The sequence below is a fragment of the Callorhinus ursinus genome, unplaced genomic scaffold (genome assembly GCF_003265705.2).
Source record: "Callorhinus ursinus isolate GAN/ISIS: 27379988/994484 unplaced genomic scaffold, GSC_fseal_2.0 scaffold1, whole genome shotgun sequence".
NCBI lineage: Eukaryota > Metazoa > Chordata > Mammalia > Carnivora > Otariidae > Callorhinus > Callorhinus ursinus.
The window spans coordinates 99,585,662-99,610,900 of NW_027397063.1; the positions used below are offsets into that span (position 1 = coordinate 99,585,662).

At 42.9% G+C, this 25,239-nt stretch overlaps 1 protein-coding gene across 4 annotated transcripts in view; it reads right to left on the reverse strand.

Annotated features, from left to right (window-relative positions):
• The window catches only part of ARHGEF26 (Rho guanine nucleotide exchange factor 26), a 118,963-nt gene extending 93,756 nt beyond the window's left edge, over positions 1-25,207 (reverse strand). Inside the window, exons 1-4 of one of the 4 annotated variants that reach the window (XM_025880120.2) lie at positions 25,085-25,207; positions 23,530-24,661; positions 22,135-22,174; positions 18,492-18,637 (exon numbers count right to left, since the gene is read on the reverse strand). In XM_025880120.2, the coding sequence (XP_025735905.1) occupies positions 18,492-18,637; positions 22,135-22,174; positions 23,530-24,609 (1,266 nt within the window). In that variant the 5' untranslated portion in view covers positions 24,610-24,661; positions 25,085-25,207. Of the gene's footprint in view, positions 1-18,491; positions 18,638-22,134; positions 22,175-23,529 lie in introns of all 4 variants that reach the window. The other 3 variants (XM_073898386.1, XM_073898380.1, XM_073898374.1) reach the window with 3 other exon arrangements.
• Between the last annotated feature and the right edge of the window lie 32 nt (positions 25,208-25,239).

Consider the following 25,239-nt stretch of genomic DNA (forward strand, 5'->3'; position numbering starts at 1 on the left):
AAATTTCCTGTGACCACTGAGCTTTAAGTATAAAAGAGACTCTTCTGGATTATATAATCACCACAAATATCATTAATAACCTATGACCAAAATAACATAATTGCCAATTTTAATGCATTAGGCCCTAAAAGTAAATTTTACTGAGAACGCAATTCTTAGTAAGGTGGGGGTGGGGGTGGGGGTGGGGGGGTTATAGTGGCTTCATTAAAAGAGGCTTCACTGAAACCAATATTTTAAATTGACCCCCCCATATCTTGTACCCCAGTGGAATGACACCTTGGAACAAGGCACCACACTAAGATTTGGGATGGGTAAGAGATACACCTTTCTTTAGTAAAATTGCAAAAAGGGCAACTGTGAGAGAGGGGATTGGAAAAAACCCTGGGGTGACACTTAGCACACGCAGTCTCAATTTTAGAAAGGGGAGGATACCTGGAACCTAAAGACGTAAAAAATGGACCCTTAAAAGGATCCCCGTCCACTCTGCATGGGCTTCGTGAATCCCCGGTGGTGCAAACCTTAGTGTGAAGACTGTGGGTGCGTAGTGCCCTACACTGTGCTGTCACGGAGGTGAAGACACATGTTATGGTCTCTAATCTGACTTTTGGAGAAGGACAGAAAGCAGTAGTATAGAAAGAGTGCTAAATCAGTGGTAAAATCAGCAATCATTTACGGAACATTCACCGTGTGCCTGGATGTGTCGTAAGCATTTTATACCCCCTTTCCCACTGAATCCTCCTAAAAACTCAAGAAAGTCAATGCTACCCTTCCTCATCTCCAATTCAGGTGGGGATAACATGTGAGGCTTAACATCTGAGAGCACACAGCTAACAGGTATCGAGGGCAGAATCTGCATCCATGCCTGTCTAACTCCAGCGCTCATACTCTCTCTTCTTTTTTAAGATTTATTTATTTTAGAGAGAGAGAGTGGAGGCAGGGACAGAGAGAGAGGGAGAGAGAGTCCTAGGCAGACTCCACACTGAGCACAGAACCCCATGCAGGGCCCAATCCCATGACCCTGAGACTATGACCTGAGCTGAAACCAGGAGCCGGAGCCCCAACCAAGTGCACCACCCAGGCGCCCCAGGTGCCTGAGGGACCCCTGCTTTCTGTGAGAGGCACCCCATTTCTAGGGTTTGGGCAATCATTACTAAAAGTCCTTCTAATGCCAGGCCTGTATCAAGTCTCCATATGTTCTTTTTCATCCACCCATATTGTGGAATGTTCTTAGCCTTACCCACCATCCTGACCCGGGGTCAGCCTGTCAGCAAGAATTCATGACTAGAAAGGCTTCTTCATCCATTTTAATAAGGGAGGAGACCGGCCAGAAGAATGAAACTGTTGAGCACTACTCCCGTATGGTTAACCCTGAGCAGGAATTTCACAGGATTTCCTTCCTGACACATCGTCCTGGCAGATCGATATCCAGGCGCCACGCCCACAATCTCCGCAGGTGAGATCACCAGCAAGAATTTCCACGCGCTGGCCTTGTCATCTAGAATTACTAATAAGTTCAGACCCAGAAATCTTCAGGGAAAGAGAATGAACCATGCGGACTTAGAGACCTACACAGGTGACAGCTAGTTTACTGAGGGATTAAGGGTACTTTATCCCGGGCGCCTGGGTGGCTCAGTTGGTTAAGCAACTGCCTTCGGCTCAGGTCATCATCCTGGAGTCCCGGGATGGAGTCCCGGGATGGAGTCCCGGGATGGAGTCCCAGGATCGAGTCCCGCATCGGGCTCCCCGCTCAGCCGGGAGTCTGCTTCTCCCCCTGACCCTTCCCCCTCTCATGTGCTCTCTCTGTCTCAAATAAATAAATAAAATCTTTAAGAAAAAAAAAAAAAAGAGTACTTTATCCCATTAAGAAGGAAAAAAAAAAAAAAATCCCCAGACAAAAGAGTTTCTCTTTTGAGGGGGGAAAAATGTAGTTTTGAAAAAGGTGAAGTGCTAACTCCCAGAATTATAGTATTTCATTATACTGGTACAAACAACGATAAAATACTCCTTTAACCAAAAAGTCATCAGTAAGAAACCAGCAACCCCTACAAAGCTACTGAGACAGAAAAAGAAAAAGAAAAAGATTCCAGGGAGCATTCTTGGATCATAACTAAGAAAGCTGAAGTGCAGCACACTGGAGGAGACCGCAGGTTTGCTGCGAGAGTGATGACAGATCAGCCCTTCCTGGCTGGCTGCCAGGCCACGGCTCCAGGGCCTGTCCTTCTCTCTTGGCTCTTCTGTTCCCTGTACAGCACAGGCCGGACGGCTTCTCCCTCCTGAGTCAAGAGGAATCATTATGTCCCCCTGAGACTTCTTTCCACATTCAACTCGAAATTAAGGAGCACCTGAGAGCAGGTGCCTGGATGGAGAAGGTCATGAACAGGCCAGATGCTTTCAGAGACTGAGCAGTTTAGAGAAATGAAACCAGAGAAAGAGAAGGGCGAGAAGGATATCAAAGGAGGCCCCCACGGAGACTGGTGAAAAGGCAGAAAACAGACTATTAGGGTAGAATGAACACACTGGAGTAAAATATCAAGCAAAAAGAAACGAGAAGCGATGGAGGATGGAAAAGGAAGGGAAAAAAGGAGAATGTGCACCAAGTTTTTAATAGGAAATACCTCTAAGGGCACCGGGGTGGCTTAGTTGGTTAAGCATCCGGCTCTTGATTTCGGCTCAGGTTACGATCTCAGGGTCGTGAGATCCAGCTCCATGTTGGGCTCCATGCTGAACTTGAAGCCTGCTTAAGATTCTCTGCCCCTCCCCTTCTCCCCCCCACCCCCATCCCTGCTTGCAGGCTCTCCCTCTCTCTCTCAAAAAAAAAAAAAAGTAAATACCTCTAGAAATTTTCTAATTCAAAAACAGCAAACTTTATCAGTAAACTTAACTCACTGGAAGGCTCAGGCTTTTTTTTTCCCCCCCAAGGAAAAAAATGTGTGAAAAGCATATGTTTATACCTACAGTTTTAAAATTGACCTGCCTGTTGCAGTTTGCACATTTCTGCTAAGAGAATCTGAAAGATTATCAAGTTTATCATGCTTCTTCAAGCGTTCCTCTTGTTTCCATGCGTGAAAAAGAAAAAAAAATAGTACAGCAGCTTCTAACACCTGAATCCTATTGCTACCCTAAATGAAAAGAATTAAAATTGTATAGGCTCCTTCTATATTTTAATAACCTACATTTCATATTGGTAGTTCTGGCTGAGCACAACTGCGAACAGACAGCCAAAGCAACATGCCTCTAAAGTTCTCTTCTGACTTCACTTGAGCTTTCTTATTCCTCACTGATTTAAATATTTTATTTAACTATGTCATCAGTAAACAGAACTGCAAAAGTAGTTTAATGAAACCCCAAGAACTGGATTCTATTTGGGGTTCTTGATTTTGTATAATCTAACCAGTTCACAAAAGTGTTCAAATCCTACCATGGCAGATTCTAGCCTCTAAGGAGAAAGTACGATGCATGTCATTATCTTCAACATTTTAAGTGGATAAAAATTAACTCAAATAAAACAACAAAACTGAGCCCATATCTACAGTTTTAACATAAGTTAAAAATATAAACATATACGTGGCTTATCAAGACAGTGAATGCAGAGAACTCACTGTTACAATAGTTTTACATTCGTCACTATAGATTGTGTGTGTGTGTGTGTATATATATAATGTACGTACTGCTGTAATCAGTATTGAAACTTCACTCACGATCTTTGTAACGGATATATTTTGCATATTCAAATAGTATGGAAATTGACAACTGGCTAAAACTAATAAATTACCAGTATAAGATACTTCATCTATGGGTGTGATATTGTCTAGTTAGACCTAAAATTTTTTAAATTGCTAAAAGGGTAGCTACTCCATCTACAATTCATGCGTGGCTCCTCCTTGATACCTTGCAAGGCTGAGCTTCTTAGATGACTACCCTATGAGGGAACAAGCAGACTTTTGGCACTGAATTCCATTCCTGCATTCAGCACAGTTACAGGATTTTTCACCTTGCAGAGAACTGTGTCAGAACATCCATAAACTTTGCACAGTTATTCCTTGGTCTTTGACTTCACTGACTGGAATAGGTTATAAGCCAGTCTGATTCTCTAGGCCCAAACAGATCCCCGGTACTGACATCTCTACAGAATAGAGACAGTCCTATATCTGTGAAGGGAGCCGACATTAATAACACCAGTCTCTTGGCCGACCAGATGATCATTTTCCATGAGATATATTCTCAAGCCCTCTGTGAGTTAATACTGTTTCTAGATCAGATGGGTGGCACATTCCTTCCATGTTTCCCCACCAGCCAGGGAAACCAAAAAGGGAGGGCCCCGAAAGACTGACCGTCCGAAAAGGCTCAGAAATATAGCTAGTTAAAAATTAGATCAGATATTTGTAATCCAAGATCACTCTGGCTCTATAAAGCACTAATGTACGTGGAATACTCAATTTAAGCTAAGACCTTTAAACTTGCTGGAGTTTACCCACTTGCTGAAAATCAGCTGGTTATTCATGCTTGTTGGTGATCCCCGATTCACAAGCTTTTGCTCTCAAGAGTTCAAAAATGGTAAGGGAATGAATTGCCAAGTAAAATTATAACATGGGACACAACCACTCCCAGGTCCCTTTCTATAGACTTAACACAACTCACACAGCCCCTGAACTGAACCACAAATAAGCTAGAGTTCTTTCACTGTAAATAACATGGGAACAGTTGCTCTCTGAGAGTATGTTTGAAGTCCCTAAAATGAAAAATCTGCCAGGATCCAGAAACAGTGTCCTTGTAACCAGGCCTGTAGGCTCTCTCTGGGCCCACTCATCTACGGCAAAAGATCTTGAGAGATCACTCCACCTAAGCTATGAGCCACCACAGGACACAACTCTAAAGGATCAGAGATCTGTGTAACCAATGATCGATAAATGAGATCAAGAGGAGGACAGTGTCACACTTTCAGGAAGGGGTGGGTAAATAGATAAAATACTGTTAAAAAAAATGGGAGAGGTAGAAGACAATGGCCCCTTCAATAAAATCATTTTAAAAATATGTCAACTAACATGCCAGGGACCTCCTAATATGTTTGTTCAAAAAACTGATCTCCTCTTTGATCTACAGTAATAATAATTCTGCAATCCTTGCCAAAGTTCTTGGATCTTAAGAAACAGCCAGCACTCTCGGCCTCCTGGAGGTAACCTCAGGTCTGCGAAATCAATGGCAAACTCAGATAAGGCAGGCAGGGGCTTGAGGCTTTTGCTCCTCTCTGCCCTGCCGTCACCTTCTACAGACAGAGCCAGGATTCCTGAATGAACCCAAATTATTTCAGTACAGATATGAGGCTGAAAGTACAAACCACAAGCAGGTAGGTAATTAAAAGTACAAGAATAAACTGTCGTCCTTTCTACAGTTTGGGAGATACGCATGCATGACTTCATTGCAACCAGCTCTCACTAGCTAGCTATTCGTATTACTAGCCAATTCCTGACTCAAAGTTCTTGTCGGTTCTTTATTTATTTCTCAAACTACCGCTGCATCAAATGCTTATCATGCAGCAGAACCTTTTAACAACCCCGCAAGGAAGCTGGCACTGTCCCTGTTTTACAAATAAAACACAGAACCACAGAAAAGTTAAACCACATTAGCCCTACTAAGTAGTAAAACTGGGATTCAAACCCAGTCCTGCCTTTTCACCCGCCCCCACCCCCCACCCCAGGCCAGAGGCTGTGAGCTCTTAACCATCCCAGCAGGACTGCCTCCTAACACTTGTGAACTCCTGGGAGTTGTGATCTGTAGCTATTCCTCCCCTAAACTGCGGTCCTCCTCCTGAATGCCCCAGACACTTCATCTCCCACTGGGTTCCCAGCTTCTGCTGCAGTGAAAGCTAAGCTATCAGCGGGGTGCCCTCACAATTTAACCCGCTCATTAGCCCTGACATTACTCCTGCTAAACACATTCCTCTCTTTCACTTGTAGCTCGTACTGGCCTCGTTCCCCTGTGCGGCTACTGAGACCAGGCTCCAATGTACTCATCCTCCAGCCCCCAGATAAGCAAGAGAAACAGCTCTTTTCTCCACCAGCAATTAAGAGAAGAAAATGAAGTTAGCAAAGGCATGAAAAGCTAATGACACAGAGTAGAAAGGATGAAAAGGAAACTGGTTTTAGAAGAGATGGGCAATCTCCACAAGTATTTAATAAAAGATGAGAAGTTTTAAAAAGCGAACACTTAATAAAATAGTGAGGAGCAGTGCTTAATAGTGGTTAATAGGGGAAGGGATTGGGGATGGTGGTAAAATCAAAGCAGATTTCAGTCTTACCTGGTGTGTTTAGTGTTATGATAAGGAGAACCTGTCTGTAATTCAAAAAGATTGTTTTAAAGAACTTAATCACCTTTAAATTTTGAATTTTAAGTTGGAAACTGAAGAACAAACTAATGACTAACAATAGGGAGTTGGGTAAAAGAACCAAACATCCACTTATTTGATGAAATACAATTTGGGCTTTAGAAAGGTTCTTATGGAAGAAAATGTAATGACATGAAAAGTCATTTCACAACATGGTAAGAGAAAAAAAAATATGTCACAAAACAGCTGGTTTAATGACATGAAAAGATATTTACAACATTGTTAAGAGGAAAATATGGATAACAAGACATTATTGAATTTTTGCTTTAAAAAAACCTCCAGGGCGCCTGGGTGGCTCAGTTGGTTAAGCGACTGCCTTCGGCTCAGGTCATGATCCTGGGGTCCTGGGATCGAGTCCCGCATCGGGCTCCCTGCTCAGCAGAGAGTCTGCTTCTCCCTCTGACCCTCCCCCCACCATGTGCTTTCTCTCTCTCATTCTCTCTCTCTCAAATAAATAAATAAAGTCTATAAAAAAAATTAAAAAAAATAAATAAAAAAAAATTAAAAAACCTCCATATGTACACACACACACACACACAAAATGTCTGAAAAGTTCTAGACCAAAATGTCAACAGTGATGGGGAGAGGGAGAGATTTCAACTTTTATTGTTTAAGGATGCCAGTAATACCGCATTTCTTTGTTGTTGCCCACAAGGAAAGCTAGAGACATGGCAGGTGATCACCAGCAGATAAAAGTAAAGTAGCTACGGGAAAGGGAGGCAACGAGAAAACAAGATTGCAGTCAAGTCCAAACCACACAGTGGCTTCTGAGGCACTGAGGAAAATGAGTGTGAGGCCGGACAGGTGTGCACATGTGACAGCGACGAGGCCTGGGCTAGAGTTGGGGTAACTGAGCATGGCATCCCCTGACTCATAGTGCAGGCCTGAGTCAACAAGGGCTGACAAGGGCAGAACAGGGCTGAGGTGCCCCTCTTGCAGGAGAGGAGAACTCTTGTTTGTGAAGGTGGCGCCAACACCTCAGTGGCTATTTCATTTTTATTTGTTGTTTTTGTCAAGTGGCAGATGGAAAGGAACGATCAACTCCAAACCAGTCAGTGACTTCAAACAACACTGACAACAAAGTTAATTCCCTAGATTTGCAATAAAGATCTAACCCTGAGCAAAACCTATTCTGGAAAACTGGGTAAGAAAGCGAACTGATGTTTTACACTAGATGTACAAAGCATGCAATGGTTTCATGGGACAGGGATTATCTTATCGTACGGAGGAGATCTGAGACACTGGCAAGACTTACCACTGTTGTTCTAACATTGACCTATACATCAAACTTCACTCAAGCCATATTTCATACTTCCCCTGCTTTTATTTCCTACTCTTATGCCCACCTAGTTTTAGTCATCCTTTCTAGAGAAAGCTTCCCTGACCTTTATGGCTCTGTGATTTCTATCTATGTCATTCATTTTGGCACTGTGCCCTACATTCTTTCAGAAACACCATTTAGCTGTTTCATTTCTACTGTCTTCTGAACCAGCTTCTAAGTTCCGACAGTGCAGGTACTGGGATTTAGACTTGCTTTGTTTGCCACATCCACTACAATGCAGTGTAATACCAATGAATTTTCAAATCAGACACCACCGTTTTCCAAACTACAAGTGAATGACACAAAAAAGTCCATGAATTTCTGGCGAACACCTATTTAAATGTAACAAAACAGAAAAGACAGAAATACCACAGTGTAATGCAAGTATTCAGGGTAACTTCTAACTTTTGTTTGAGATACACACACACACACACACACACATACACACACACACACAAAGATTACAAGGTAAAATATATTTCTCATTTGCTAAGCTTCTGATCCACACTGTGTTTGCAACATTGACTCCACCATGTGTAATTTTTTTTTATTTTTTAAAGATTTTATTTATTTATTTTAGAGAGAGAGCATGAGCATGGAGAGCTGCAGAGGGAGAGGGAGAAGCAGGCTCCCCACTGAGCAGGGAGCCCGATGCGGGGCTCGATCCCAGGACCCTGGGATCATGACCTGAGCCGAAGGCAGACGCTTAACCCACTGAGCCACACAAGTGCTCCAACCATCATGTGTAAATTTACACTAGATATGTCAGTCATGTTGCTAAACAGTCTCACAGACCCCTACAAGGAAAGTTGTTCTACTCAGGCCTCCACAACATAAACAACCCAAGGTGGCCACATTTCGCACCATAATGCATCAGAGGCCAAAACCGACTGGAATAGAGCTAGTTAGGCACCTGGCCAAACAACAAAAAATCATTAAGTGACCTATTAAGTGGGGGGAAAGCGCTGAGCTGCTCTGATTGGTTGGATTCTCTCTCAAGAAACTGAACTGGGTAGTTATATATGGAAGCTGACAGGAGAATGGGAAGTGGGGTAGGACCATGCTAGGTAACCGTAAGTCTAAGTTACAACAACTCAGAAACAGAGTGTGCAGGAGCTCTCGGGAGAAAAGATAGACACAGCAGAGAGGGAAAATAAGTTCATGACAAGAAAAGAGCCACCAGGCAGATAGTTGCTGAGACACATTGTCGGCCAAGTACCAAAGAGAACTATCATTCCTGCTTTTCCAGAGCCCAAGGCTCCTTTCTAGGTAATCTCAAAACCCTAACAGTAATAGTTGGAGAGTAACCATATTTAACATCTCATCATCTCAGCTGCCTTGATACAAGGTAGAAAAATAGTACTGCCGTCCTGTTATTGTCCTGAGGACTACATAAATTGTAGTGAACTCACCTAGTACAACCCCTGTGCACAGTAAGTCCTCTGCAAATATCTGGTCAATAATTTAACTGCATGTCAACAAATTAATATCATAATGATCCAATGGCAGGTCCCTGAGCTACAGCTATCCTGCAAGTCAGCCACTGCACTGTCTGCTCCTACTGAGACCTTGAACCCATGAGGATACAGGGGCTCCCTATTGCTCAGTTGAGCGAACAACAATCCCACTCCTTTGCATATCACTACCTGAAGCAGTTTCCTGCCACTTCAAAATGGGAACCACTCCATTTCTGTGTTATTTCAGTTGGATGGGTGGCACACCCACCACACCAAAAGGGAAAATAATCTGCAATTTCCTTTCACTGGCAACACTACTTTTTCTGTAGGAACTATCCGTTGGCTCTATAGTCTTTACCTCTTCAAATAATAGATATTCAGATAATGAATACCATAATAATCTTAAGACTTTAGAGCACAGACTAAAGTAGAAAATCAAGAGGCTATCAGTACTCTGGATAAATCAGCAAAATTTGAGAAATAAATTTTTAAACACAAGTCCAGCATTTAAAGATTCAATAATAATTTTTACAGCGACAACTTCTCAAATCATCATGGAGACAAATCACTCTGTGGATGTGGCCTTGAGGAACAGTCCCATCATTGGACTAAAGGAGGAGACGCCACAAGGGCACATCTTAAGATTGAGAGGGTAAATACAAGAATCTGATAGATGATTTCCACAATCCAAGGCTCAGTATTATAGAGCCTTTTCACACAGTCATTCAGAACTCCTAAAAGTAACTGAGCCTTCCCTCCTTTTGCCTAATTGCACTGTATTCCTACAGAATGCTATCATTCTCGAATGCATCCCATTTACCTCCCCAAAAGAAATACCAAGTGAAAAATTAGGTTGCCATTGAATTTGATTTCATAGTAGCCAATACCTACCACAGGCTAACAAAGTTTTAAACTATGACGATGCCAAGTTCCCCAATGTATCAAAGATGTGTATTAAATCCAGGATGTAGCCAACCAATGATCAAGAATTTTTTTTTAATAAAAATTAAAAACAGCCTCCAAATGGTCCCTAAATAGGAAACTTCCTCGCTGTTTTCACTGCTGAGTAACTTCCTACTATTTTCACTTACAGGATTAGATTTCTGCATGTATTCATTTATTTATACATTCATTAATAAACTCATCCAATAGTTCCTGCAAGTCTACTGTAAGTCAGGCACTATTTCATGTGTTAGGGAAACAGCAGGAAACAAAATGGACAAAAACCTCTGCCTTTATGCAGCTTTTATTTCAGTAGAGTAGATGGATAATTAACCAAAAAAGTAAATCACACAGTATGTGAGAGAGGTAAATGCCATGAAGAGGATAAGAAATGTTAAAGGTGGGGCGCCTGGGTGGCTCAGTCATTAAACATCTGCCTTCGGCTCAGGTCATGATCCCAGGGTCCTGGGATCGGGCTCCCTGCTCCGTGGGAAGCCTGCTTCTCCCTCTCTCACTCCCTCTGCTTGTGTGCCCTCTCTCGCTGTGTCTCTCTCTCTCTGTCAAATAAATAAATAAAATCTTAAAAAAAAAATGTTAAAGGGGTGCTAGGGAGAAGGTGAGGGAGAAAACCATGTGGCTCTCTGGAGGAAGAGCCACTACAAGCTGGGCAGACCACAAACGCAAAGGCCCTAGGGCAGAGTACACCTTGTATTCTAGGAACATCAGTGTGACTGAGCAATGAGGAAGATGGAGGAGGAAGCAGGAGATGAGTTCAGAAAGGGAATCAGGCCAGATCACACAGCCTCACTGGCCACTGTAAGGCTTGGCCTCTACTCTAAGTGGAGGTGAGAACACCCGAAGGACCAGAACAAAGAGTATCTCAGCATATTTTAACAGCATCACAAATAAGCAGTATAATTATATGCTGCTACATAGAGAGGAGATGTAAAGGGACCCCAGGAGATACCGGAGTTGACCTGGGAAGCAGTGGGGATAATCCACTTCTCAAGGTAAAGGCAACAAACAGGCTTTACACCAAACTGGAAGAGGTTATGGGAGAAACAGAAGAGTGAGGAATGACTCCAAGGTTTTTGACTTTGGCAACCAGAAAGATGGAGTTGTTACTTGCTTAGAAAAAATATATATATGTTATGGGAAAAGCAGGTCTGGGTGGGAGAGAAGAGAATTAGCAGAAGTAAACTTTTGGACAGGTTAACTTTGAGATGCCAATTATATCAGAAAAGAATCTGGATATCCTTGTCTGAAAACTCAGGGAAAGGTCTAGTCTAGAGATAGGAACTTGGAAGTCATCTGAGTACATGATGCATTTAAATCCATAAGATTCGATGAGATCACCAAATGAGTACAGATAAGAGGCCCAGAGTCGGAGCCTAGGGAGCCCCCAGCATTCAGAGATGGGAGGAGTGAGGAAGTGCCCACCAAACAGAGCAAGAAACTTCAGCTGAACCAATTTTATTTTAACTCTTCTTACCCACCATTCCCCCAGAGGGTCTACATACAGGACAGTTTCTCTGCCTGGGACTCCTCAATTCTGTCCCTGTCCCCTACCACCAATGCTGCCCAGATACCTGTCTTGACACGCCACTGATGGCGGCTCTTGTCTCTTCCTTTGCCACCATCTATCAGTTGACAGCACCTTGCCCAGACAGGTGCCCTCCCCCGTAGGATCTCAGAGCAGCACGAACATGTCCTTCATGGCATTCATACAGCTGTAATTCTGTCATTTATCTGTGGGGTTATTTGATATTTGTCTCCCCATGAAGGGTGTCTGTAAGGAAATGAAAGCAAGGTGGAGTCTGTTTTGCTCTATCTCCAAGTGTCTAGCACAGAGCAGGCTGCCATAAAGACTAGATGAATGAAGGAATCATTCATCAATCTCTCTTGTTGGTTTTCTGCTCAATGAAATAATAAGACCCTCTTTGTATTGGATCCCAAGTCTAGGTTTCTGATTGAAATATCTTTCTGTAGTTATGCCAATCAAAATTGAATATCCCTGTGCTCATCTTCTCCCACTTTCTTGGAGCACCTGTCTCTTGTGCTCTGCCTCCCTAGGGGTATGGTGCACACATACCCACATTTCATACCCTATTGTTCTCTTGGGAGAATTAAGAACATAAACATTGGCGTTATCTATTCAATTGCCCTTTCATTACTCAGCTCCAGCTGGAACGGTTTTCTCTTATATATGTATATATAAGAAATATATATATACACATATATATGTACATGTAGATATATGTATATATATAAGAATGTAAGAATATATATATATATATATTCTTCAGAAAGGGTTATATAGCTCAAGTTCCAAGTCTGCTATAATTCAGAAAAAGTAAAACTTATAAAGGTGATATGAACAACATGGAAACTATACTTAATACATAGAGAGCTCCAAGGGCACCTGGGGGCTCAGTCGGTTGAGCATCTGGCTCCTGATTTCAGCTCAGGTCAGGATCTCAGGGTCATGGGATATAGCCCTGCTTCAGCCTCTGCGCTCAGCAAGGAGTCTGCTTGTTCTTCTCCCTCTGCTCCTCCCCCCGCCCTCTCTTTCTCTCTAATAAGTAAATAAAATCTTTAAAAAAAAAATACATAGAGAGCTCCAGTAAGGTATTCCCAGTATTTGGAGATAAAGTCAAGAAAAAAAAAATATCCTCAAACTGAAATTTACAAAAAAAAAAAAGAAAAAATTATAAACAAATATTTACATACATACTCATGTGTGCATTTTTCTAAAGATCCATGCCTCAAAGTTTTTATTATGTTCTCAAAGCATGCATAACCTTTCAAAGGAAAAGAGGCAAAACAGCTATCCATCCTACAGAATAATGCAGAAGCTAGAAAGAGCAGTGAAGACCATCATGTATAGACATGAAATGATTTATAAGACACATGGTTCAGAAAAAAAGCAAACTGTAAAACCTGCAGAGTATATATTTAAGTAAACACACGTCATCTTTATATTTCCCTTAAATGTATATATGTGGATTTTGAGAAGAACTTTACCAAATTGAGAACAGCATTCCTATAAAGAGGGGGAAAGAGATTGGGATTGCAGATATGACAAAAGAGATTTTAGTCTTACCTGAAATGCTCATTTTTTTTTTATGTGGAGAACGTATTAGGTGTTGCTTATATAAATCAAAATTAATTTTCAAAAATGTTAAAAGAACACCATAATCTAATTGTACTGAAATGGCAAGAACATATAGAGGCCAGTCTCTGGCTCAGCTAAGCAGGCTCCCAGTTCCAGCCGTCTTGGCTAGAATAGAATCTCTGGTGTGTCTCAGGTGTAGGCACATGGATCTCTATTTCTGTTTATAAAGATACAAACATTCCAGGAGACCTACTGTCCAATTTAAAAGTGTAGACAAGTATATATCCAAAGCCCTGATTGTTTCCACTATGAGGGCTAAAAGCAAACCAGGCATGAAAAATGAGCATTTTTTTTCTATTTTTTAAACACAAAAGATAGATATGGTAAAAGGCATTAATCACCAACTAAGGTAAAAAATAATTTATGAGACTGCAATGTTGCAAAACATGAATGGAAAACTATATGAATGAAGAGATTATTTTAAGGAGCAAGTCACTGAACAACCAAAAATTAATTTAGACACGTGTGAAAATTTAAGGAAAGAGAAGGCATTTTTCTATGACCTCTAAATGCACTAAACATTTTTCTGCAAACAGGATGATATTCAGGTTATTACATCTGTTGAGCTCTAGTTTTTAGTAGAAAACAGAAGATCTTTCACAATAAACACAGCATAAGTTCTAAAAGAGTAAGTCCCGTCAGATCCAACTGCTAAGTCTCCAAAGTGTCTGTTATATAGTCAACTGGATGAAATTACATTTCTATAAAATCACCATTTTTCAAATCGCCCTTTCTCATTTGGCAGTTCCAGAAAGTTGTCCAAAGGCAAACGGTGTGACCTTGAAGAGCGGAGCCAGGTCCTAACATCGGATCTCCCGTTAAACCGTTAGCCCCACTCTGCACCGCTGAAGGAATGCTCTGATGAAAATAGAAAAACCGGTTCCTAACTAGAGTTTAAAATTTTTGAACAAACCGAAGAGATACTCAAAATGATTTAAGATGACTGATAAAGCCCCCTGTCAGCAAGTGCAAAAGAAGAGCAGAGCAGAGCAGAGGATGACTATATTAGGTGCTCAATTCCAGTGGGAAGTTTGTGGGCGTGCCTGTTTTTGCCTCTGGAGCCTAAACACCCTTTTCAAAGGTACCTGGCATGTGAAGGTGGTGGAAATTACACAAACACACCCCATGGCAAATAAATGGGGTCAGGCCATGGCTGGTGAGTGTGGCTTCGGTGCTGTCACTGATCTTGACAAAACAAACACTGGTTTCACAACCATCATTTTTCAGTACATGTTCAGTACGTGAGCCTGGGACAGGGAGGCGTGGTTATGAGGAAAAACGACACGACTCCAGTCAAGATTTATCTTTTATTTTCTGTAATATTGCAAATGCTTCCAGAATCCCATCAAAGGATGAACTTTAGAAAATCCTGAAGCTCCCTTTGCATCCAGGACTCAACTGGCCACACACGTGGCAGTCACTGTAACAAAGACTTGGGTGTTCTATCCCCGACTAATAATATCGATATTTTTCTTCAAATCCACAAGCTTGTCCCAGAGGTCCAAGAACTGTTGGCTTCATCCTCACACTGCCATTTTAGGTGAGTCACTGGGCAACTGACCTGCGTGTGGCAGGTTCTTGGTCTCTGGGCACAGATCTCTAGAAGTCAAAAATGACTTCCCAAGCTCAAAGCCTCAAATCTGGGAACCACAATGATTTTAAATTATTTCTCGTATATTAGGGTTCTCCCAGGCCTGAAAAGCAGCACGAAGTTATATTCCCTGGAATGAAGACATCCTACACCTACCTACCTACCTACTTTGTATCAACTAAAAGAGATCTACTTCCTCTGAAGATCAAGGGAACGAAGAGTAAACCTGTCACTATCTTATGATACACTAAGGAGCCCAGGTTGTATTTCTGACTGCGGGAGAACAGCCACCAATGCATGGAGAACCTGTTGGCAGAGGCAACATTGCTAAGTACATCCCCCGTTCAATTACTTCAATCTGACTAGAGAAGTCTGTGGCAGCTAGACTTTCCCTTCTATTGAGGCCCAATTAAATGTCTCTCACACAGTTCTAATGCTCCCTTAACTGTTAGATAACCACAACACTACAGTTAAACCTGTCCCCGACAATGTAAGTGGGGACACTTGTCACCCGTGTGATTGTCCAGTGGAACAAAAGGAGACATATAAACAAGCACGCGAGGACTTTCTACATCAGACTGAAGGCTTAAAGACCTACGCAACCCCCGTACATTACTGCAAACAGCTGCACTACTCAAGAGCCTTTTGCATACTGAATGCTTCTTAGAGTGAGCTGATAAGAAAAGTTTCATCCTCACAGAAGGCCGGCAGGTGTTTGCAACAAGGAGATTTTAAGAAAATAAAACAAGCAACAACAGCTACTGCGCACGTGTGCTCACGCAAACCGTCACACTCAGAAAACCCGTCCTACTCTCTTTCTGGCATGAAGTCCAGACTCAAAGAAGAGTTTTGTGTTAAAGTGATATATGCACGATTAGATGGGGGCTACCCTATTAATTTGGCACACTAAGGACAAGCATGGAAAGAGCAGATGTTTCGGAGACCCGCACTAACCGCTGCAGCCCCTCGACAAGGAAGGATTGGGGCATGAGGTCTGACAGAGAAATGGAGGTGCTGACCCCTATCAATGGAGAGGATGAACAATGACATCCTGACATTGTTCAAAATTCACAAAGCTTCCTCTCTTTAGGGTCCTAACTGAAACTTGGCCCCTAACAACTGCTAGGCTTCTAAAAAAGCAATGACCACTTTCTGCGTTGAAATATCTACTTTCCTAAAAGCCAGAGCTGCTTGCATCGTTTTAGTGGATAGAAAACCCACGTGGGAAGTCCAGAAGAGAACTTCAGGACAGTGATTATTTTGGGAAAGCAGAAAGGAGAGAAGTACTAGAGAGGAGGGTGGTTCACTGGATCTGCCTAAAAAAAAGAGAGATCTGCAGTAAAGATGTTAAAATGTTAACATTTGTTCAATGTGGGTGGCAGGTACCCAGAAATCTCTTACACATACTTATTTTTAAGTTTTTCGGCATATTTGCAGTACTTTATAATAATAATAATAAAAAACTAAAGTAAAATGTTTTAAATGTGAAAAGGAGACACAAAATGCAAAAAAGAAAATGCAGGCTGGTGTCTAAGAATGGGAGGTGGCAAAGTCCAATGCTGCTTTGATTAAATGTAATTGCCAAGCAACACAATAAATACACACAAGCCTCCTGGGAGCACTAAAACCCAAGATAACACACACTGAAGTTAGAACCCACTTTATAGTTTTACATTTTATCACCAGTCTTTTGATAGCAATCTTGTTAACAAAAGGCACATGGGTACATGTATCCTTTGCCAAATGAAATGCATGCCCATATTTGCAGTTGTACTGAAGGATGTGTAGTATTATCTTAACGTGCATTTGTTAATCTAGCTGAACGCCGAACTTTAGGAGGCCTTAGTATGGCAGCTTGCTCTTCAGCTCTCAAGCTAGGTAGGATCAGAGTGTAAGTGACACATTAGTACACACTGCTATTTAGCGTGCAGAGAATAGCAGCAAGATTCAGGCCAGGGCTAACAAATGCAGCTGTTGCCATGGAGGAAAAACTCAAAAAATCCACAGCTTTCTTTTCAAGGATCCTCTACCAAATGGTCCACACCAACAACGGAATGACAGCCATTTAGAGCCAACATGGCCTCCATGGGCCTTGTCACCAGTTTTTCCACATATGTGCTTTGGGATATACTATCATGAGATCATTAGATTAGGGTATAAGGCTACCAATATGTCACTTCTTTGGATAGGTATTACCACCTGACCACATGCAAAAATCATAGAAATATCCCAGAAGTTCCAAACTGTCAGCACAGGAGACAAGACTGGCCCATAAATACTTTGTTGGCCTCATACATCATTTTCTAACACTTGAATTGGGATAATATTCATAAAAATCTGGATTGCTGCCTTCTCTTTTCTAAATGTCAGAAGATCTGGCAACACTGGACTGGTGTGAGCTAAGTGGTGGCTGCTGAGGTTATATTGGACCTGTTCACCATAATACCCACCAAGCCTCAACCTCCACACTCACCAGCATCCTCTTAATGCTGCTTTCCCTACCCCTGTAGGCATTGCAGCCTGTGGCATTACTAAGGGTGCCACACCTTGGAGGCACTGGAAATGAATAAATCCTCCTTGGAATACAATTAGGGGCTGGGAGGGATACAGGGAGAAAGGGCTGGGTTTCTAGAATTCTGAATTCCAACACAGGGTGGAAGAAGGGAGGAAGAACCTGACCAGAAGTCATTCCCATCATCACCATACATCCATTCCCATGGCCTGTTTATGAGCTCCAACATACACAACTCCTTTTCTTATGCCAGCGTGTCCCCTGAATACATGAGATTCCGGACTCTGAACAATGCCCATTTCAGCTTAAGAGGGAATCGCTTCTGCTCCCATGTTGCCTAAGGGACTCACAGAGGTGTACTGGCTTGTTTTTGATGCAATGCTCCCACCACCCAAGCCAGCCATGGGAATTCCTTTCTACTTGGTAATGCATCGGATGCCCACAGATGCTGTGCCCAAACTCCTATCAAGTAAACTAAGCAGCACACTGTGACATTTGTTAAGCCAGGAGGAAGAGAAATTATAGCTATAAACAAAAGATGTTTGATGCAGAGAGGAGAAATTACTCATCAATACAACATAAGTGTCAGACACGCTCACACAAAAGATGCACAGAAGGAAATGGAACAGAATGCCACTCATTAATCAACTGCAAGAACATATAAATGTGTCTATATCAAATGAAATTTCCAAGGAAGAACTGTCATAAACTCCTTATTATGCACAGATACACACACACACACACACACACACATTTGTATATATAGCCATAATCATGATAAAGTTCAGGATAGATTAAGTTACTTCGGCATATATACTATCTAAAAAATAAGAAAAGATACCGAGCAGGAAAAACTTCCAGAGTATACTGTATCAGTGTCAAGGTACCTTATTTTATCGAAACCTAATTTTCCTGATCAGAAGTATCAAAATCAACGTTCTCACTGGTGTCTGAAGAGTTTCAAGAAACATTTCGCAATCTAAAAAGAAGAGTCTTTCTCTTTCAGGTTACAGGATCATTGGCAGAAAAAATTAAAACCGTATCTAAACCTAATTTCCACAACTTGGTGTTTTCATGCCCACGGATCGGAAAGAAAAAGGTAAACACTTACCGCAGAGAGCTGGCTCCATGTGGACCTCAGTGGCTTGTGGTGAATCACAATTTTTTCATCTGACTTCTGTTCTTTGGGCTCCGACTCTTCATCAGAGTCAATATCAAGAGCCTTTTCTTTGTAGTTCTGATACAGGACAGCATTTTCTGCAAGATATACAAACCCTACATGTCACTAATTGCCCCCATCATTACGCTACTTGTTCTAAACAAACATCCAGATTTATACGATGTTTGGTCTCCAGTTTAATAAACAACAAAGAAGCAAATGGATTTTGTCACTGAAGAATAATTACCAAAAAGTGATTTTCTCACTCACACAGCCCTGTCCCAAATTCATGCAGGGGAAGGCAAGGGATCCATGCATGAAATACCCACTGAAGCAGTTTCCACATCTCTGCCCACCATTCATGGAGGATAGCCATGCCTGTTAAATCACTGGTTTTGTTTTTTTTTGGGGGGGGAGGTTAAACCGAATTCATATCCTTCTTTTCCTTCAAAGTCCATCACCATTCATTTACCCATTTAACAAACATTTATTGTATATCTACAATATGCCAAGGGCTGGGAGTAAGTGGAGAATAAAAGACACTTCCTGTGTCCTCATGAGCTAAAAATAGGAAGAGAAAATAGTCCAAGTTACTCATTCATTTATTCATTCAACTGATATTTGGAAAATGCCTACTAGATGCCAACAACTGCTAGGCACTAGGGATATAACGATGAACAAAAAAGATAAAAATCCGAATCTTCATAGAGTGGACATCAGAGTCAGCAGAGAATGGCAATAAATAAACAAGTAACTTTCAGGGTATGTCAGATGCCGGTAAGTGTCATGGAGAAAAATAAAACAGGGAAAGGAGGGGAGCATTACAAGGGGGGTATGTATATTTTTAAATAGGGTGGTCTGGGGAGGCCTCACCAAGATGACATTCAAGCAAAGACCTAAAAGAGGTGAGAAAGCAAGCCACCTTACAGCTGGGGAAAGAACATATCATCAGAGGGAAGAGCAAGTACAAAAGTCCTGGGACAGGAGTCTGTTTTGTACATCTACGTGTACAAAGATCAGCAAGGAGGTCTGTATGCCTGAAATGGGGTAAGGAAAGGGAGAAAGCTTAAGAGAGGGGGGCTGGGGGTGAATAGGAGGCAGATCATGCAGGCCCTTGACTCAGTGCCATTGAAAGTACTCTGGTTTTCACTCCAAGTGAGAAGGCAAGTCATTATTGGGTTGAGGACACAATAATCTTGTACATAAACATACCTATAAGCTGAACAATTTATATACAGGTATTCTGAGAACAGACTCTCAGCAGGCGTGACCCAGTCTGGAGGTCAGACGGGTGTTACTAAGAAAAATTTAAGATCTGAAAGCTGAGAAGCTACAGAGATAAAGGAGAAAGCATATACAAAAGCCCCGAGGCAAGAACAAACGTAATACCTTAGAAGAAGAAAGGAAAAGTCCACCTGTAGAGCATGGGTGTCTAGTGGACAAAGGTGCAAGGTGAGTTTAGGAAGACGAGCCAGACAGTCTCAATCAAGCAGAGGTTTGCAGGCAATGTTAAAGAACTAGATTTTTATCCCAAGTACAAAACAACTGAATTTCTTTCACACTGTGAAGAGTGTATTTTATCCTGATTGCAGTGGGAATCCGTGGAAAGGAAAGATTTGATTCTCTTGTTGTAGCAAATCACTGAGTGCGTAGGGGACTCAGTAGGATGCTATGGGAGAATGGACACTTGGGCTCCTGGGGACAGACTGGAGATGGGGGTCAGAGAAAGGGAGGTGGTAAGGATGTTACCTAGGTCGGCAGGTCCCAACAACGGCACGGGACGAGATGGCAACACCCGAAGAGATTCGGCTTCAGAGGGAAAGACTTGGCACTTGGTGTGGGACACACTGAGCTTGCCATGCCTTTCCCACCTACCGAAGGGGGCAAATGTCTGCCTCCTCTCTCATGGACTGCTGCATGTTCTGTAGGCACCATGACTAAAATAATCCCGGACTCAGTGCAAGATTTTACTGTTCTCTGATTGTCTGACATATGCATACACTGTTGGTAAGATTCCTCATTCATTCTCACAACAAACCCAGGCAATAATAGTATTATTAGCCTCCTTTCATACATGATGAAACTAAGGTTTGGTGAGGCTAAGATGCTTGCTCAGTGTCACTCAACCGATGAACAGAAGCAGTAGGAGAGGAGCCCAGGTCCCTGACTCCACCATGAGAGGTTCTCACCACTCTACCGCATCTCATCCTGAGTTACAATTCTTGTTAGTCGTTAACTGTAAGAATTCTGTATTCCTCATGTACATATATGTGAGAACAATTTCTAGGTCATCATATTTGAGAAGACACAAGAGAGTGCATAGAAACAGCTCCATATAAAAGGAAACAACATAGAACTATAAAAAAGTTGTGTCCTCCGACTTGAAAAAAAAAGCTCAACAATTTCTAACCCTTTAAGACAGAGATCCCAGAATCAATGTCATATTTGAGAAGATACAAAACATCTCTAAATACGCATTAGGTAGACGCTCTGTTCACTTCATGGTCGTAAAGTGATACAAAGGAAGCAAACTGGACTAAGAACCAGTTATCTCTACTAGTGCTATGTGATAGTGCAGTGGGCAAGGCACTAAATCTCTCTAAGGTCCCAGTTTCCTCAATTATAAAACCAGGGAGATGAATTTATCCAAACCAGCTAAAATACTATACCTGGGCTTCTTCTCCATATAGAGCAGTTTCCTAAGATTGGTGCAATGAAAACGTTTTTTTAAACTGGTCATGCTGAAATACTCCAAGGGAACTGATTTTTGTAAGAAGGGAAATTTTCTAAGGGAAATAGTTTATAACCCCCTAAGATTATGTATTTTATAACTCTGGGTGATTTTATATCAGATTTACTTATAGACAGGCATACCCTTCTTCATGACTCTTTAAAGGTCAGAAAATCTTAACAGTTCAAAGTATGACAGCAAGTAACTACCTCCACCATGCTCCCCAGACCTGCAAGGGCTGCAGGTGGGGCTGCTCACTCGCTCTGTGCCCTTCCAGTTGGTTGACACTTGACCCATCTGTTTACCAAAGTCCGCTAATCTGATTAGGGTTTGAACACCTGGCTGAAGCAGCTTTTCTATACGGGTTACAGATTCTTAGGAATATGTTTCCAGCAGCCAGGAGCATTAGATTTCCCCAAAATTGAAACTTGATAAGCAAACAGGAAATCAGCAGTGACACTAAAATGTGGAAAAGTGGGGGAAAGAATATTAAGTCAAAGGAAATATGACTTAAGATCTAAATGTCAAACTCAGAGGATTTTTAACTAAAAAGCCAGACTAGCTCTTACTCTTTCTCCATTTTTTGAGGGAGGTGAAGCTAGAGCCAGAGTAGATAAGAATTAAAAATCCAGGACATTGGCTGACAAAGTTATCAGCTTACAAAGAATGCCATTAATTCCATTCACTGCTGGTATTACCGGATGAAAATTTAGCTTAGTGCAGAGCTTTGTACTGTATAATTTGGGAAGAAGTTGGACATTTTTCTCATCTTAAGTAACTTTTTGTTACTGCAGTTGGATTTCAACTTATAATTGATATTCCACATTGAAACAGCAATAAAAGTCTGGAAAATCAAATGCTTACCTTCCCCATCAAATGTTCCTTGTCCTTTCAGCATTTTTTTCTAAGAAACAAGAAAAGCAAAAAAGGAAAAAGCAAAGCAAACTATGTATGAATGAGCCAAATAGAAAATACAGCTATTTTAAGAAAAAGTACTACTTCTTGTTGTTACATTCATTAGATTTCCAAAAGCATACAGCAGATGATGGATCCCCTGATTAGTTCGCTCACCTGACTACCACAATCGACTAAAATGGTGAAATAAAATGTACAATGTCCCCCACACCCCAGCAAAAGATCTTGAGAATCCTCAAATGACCAGTAGTTCAGCTCATTTCACTACTCATGATTCACCATCACTGTTAAATTGAACTTTGCTATACTTGTAGAGTTGGGGGGGGGGTACCTAAAATGTTAGGTAATTTCTTTAAGGCCATGAGATCAAAAATAAAATAACCCTCCTTGTATATTACATATTGACATTTATATAAACTGGTTCCAGTTCTCTGATTAATCAAGAAAAGTTGTGGCTGCCAAAATGAATTTCTGCTGAGATCTGTCTTGTTCCCAGAGAAAGGAGCATTTGTACACTCCAAAATATCCTTCTTTAGTTCTCCCCTATCTCTTTATGTCATGTTTGGCAATATTTTAACACATGCAACTCCCAGGCCTTTATCAGGGCGCAATACACACAATTCACTTGAACCTGAGGTTCTGGGCTACTCACTTGTTAGATGCATTCAAGTTCAAGAATAAATGGGCACAACATGGGAATAAATACAACCACAGACAGTGGTAACAGAAACAAGCAACAACAAAGATGACAAACTATTTGTATCTTCTGTAATTCCGACGATTTTTTAAAATTCATATTTTACCTGAATGGTATTTAGTGTGTGATCACCACTCAAAAAAATAATTCTGTAATTAATTAATGTAAATAAATTACTTCCAGTAACTAAAATAATCAATGTGCTCAAAAGAAATCAGGAGTTTCCTGTATCAGCAGTGATGAATCAGCAACCCCTGAGACCTCCAGACAAGCTCCAGACAGTTTGACCATATAGTCAAGAATACCATGTCTCCACTCCTCTGTTCAGCTTCCTGTATTAAAAGTGTTCAGGACCCAGCCAACACCTAATTTGCTGCATTTCTTTTTCACATTAGATCCCCACACTTTGCCTGAGATTAAAGTTAAAACTGTGATAAGAGTTTTACTTCCTCCCACAAAGTTGCATTAACCTGGCTGTGACTGCCAGCAACGGCATGGCCAAGAGATAGATGTGCACAGGCCTGATCAACAAGAGTTAAGAGAATAACTTCTGGTTTCCTCTGTGCCCCTCCTCCCCACCCCCAACACCTTCGCTTTTGGCTCGGTGAATGCCTGGCTTCGTGAGTGTCACTCCTGCCCACTCTTACCTTCATCCTTCCCAGACTGGAAAACTTCTCCTTGTCTTCCATCACCGCTTTCAGAACGGGCTGGGACATTCTGTTCTTCTTCTTTGAAGTGGTAGGACTGTCAAAATCAAAGCCACTGACCACCGCCCTGCGATAGGACGTGGATCGCAAGCCTCTCCGCAGAGACCCTGGGCTGTCCACGTCGTTCTCAGCCTCGCCCTCATCCTCTGCGGGGCCCAGAGACGCTCCGAGGCCCTCCACCATGCTGCGCACCTTGAGGAGTCTCCTGTGGGGCTCCACATTCTGACTGTTGGATTTACTTATTTTAATTTCCGAGGCCAGGCTTTTCGGAATGATTTGCTGCTTCCCCACTTTGAGGGCGGCGGGGCTGTTTGTGCTCAAAACCACTGAAGGATTCTCTGGCAGCTCGTTCTCCTGTGAGGGCAGCCTTTGGAGGGGGAGTTTGTGCTCCAAAGACCTTTTCTGGGGCGCAGGAGAGAGTTTCGAGGGTCCCGGCTCAGGGTCCTTAGTCGTCTGGCCAGATCGCGAACCAGAGCCTGGGGAGTCGATTTTAGGGAAAAGCCCATTTGCAGCGGGTGAAGACAGGGGACTGGTGGTCAGTCCGGTCAGGTCTACCTCCCGGCTGCAGCAGGCGAGCGAGTTGGGAGTCCGCTGCGGGCGCAGAGGCTGCGGTAGGGGGGACATCACAGTGCCATTCGCTGGGGATTTCGGGGAGCCCCCTAACACCGCTTTGGGAGCCTGGGGAGACTTGGGCCGTCGGAGCCGAGGAGAGACAGCTCTATATTCCGGGGAGATCGTCCTCCCATTGGTCACCACCCTCCTATGGGCACACAGAAGCAGGGGGTTCCCCTGGACGGTCCTGCCCTCAGAAGCGGTGGGTACCTGGGTGGGAGTCTGCACAGTGGGGAGCGTCCCTCGGTCTTCCACTGGGAAATCCGTGATCAGCAACCCGCTGGGGCTCTGGTAGGACTGGGGCCTCGGCTTGCTCCGGCCCAGCAACTGAGGCTGAGGAGTTGACCGCCTCCGCCACAAAGGGGTCAAGCTGTTGCTAGAAAAATCCACTTCACTCTCGCTGTCCATAGCGGAGACTCGGAGGTCAGCCCCGGAGGGAACAGCACCCAGTTAGTCTTGCCTAAAGAGGAAAGAAATCATGGAACTTTGCCTCCGGACAAGCAGACACGCCTTGCAGACGCGCGCTCCGAGTGTGGCGGTCACCCGACTGCTCTGCGCGACACAACTGCGTGTCGACTACCCACCGCTTCTAGGGCAAAATCTGCGCCCACCGCAACGCGTGGTCCAGGACAGAAATCTGGGCTGTGCCCAGGCGGAATAATCCAATTACCTCCGCGTCCCTGCAGCGTCCAAAGACCACCCGCACGGAAAAAGCCCGCCACCAGTACGCAGGGTGCAAGCTAATGCACAGGAAACTTTGCGACGAGTTCAGCGTTCTGGGGAAACAACTTGCCGCGCGACGCGCCCCTCCGCCGCCATCAGCTGCCCAGCCCCGTCGTTGGTCCCCTTTCGCTCAAGCCGCCCGGCTCCTAGGCGGAATTACCTTCGGGGCTTTACAGAGCTCAGGGCCAGCGAGCGCCCACCGCCCCTTGGGTGGCCCGGGTCTCAGACGGAATCTCAGCAGCCGCGGAGCTCTGGAGAGCACAGCGGCCGACCCGAGTCGTCGGCTCCGCCCTCAAGCTTGGTCCAGCCCTCAGC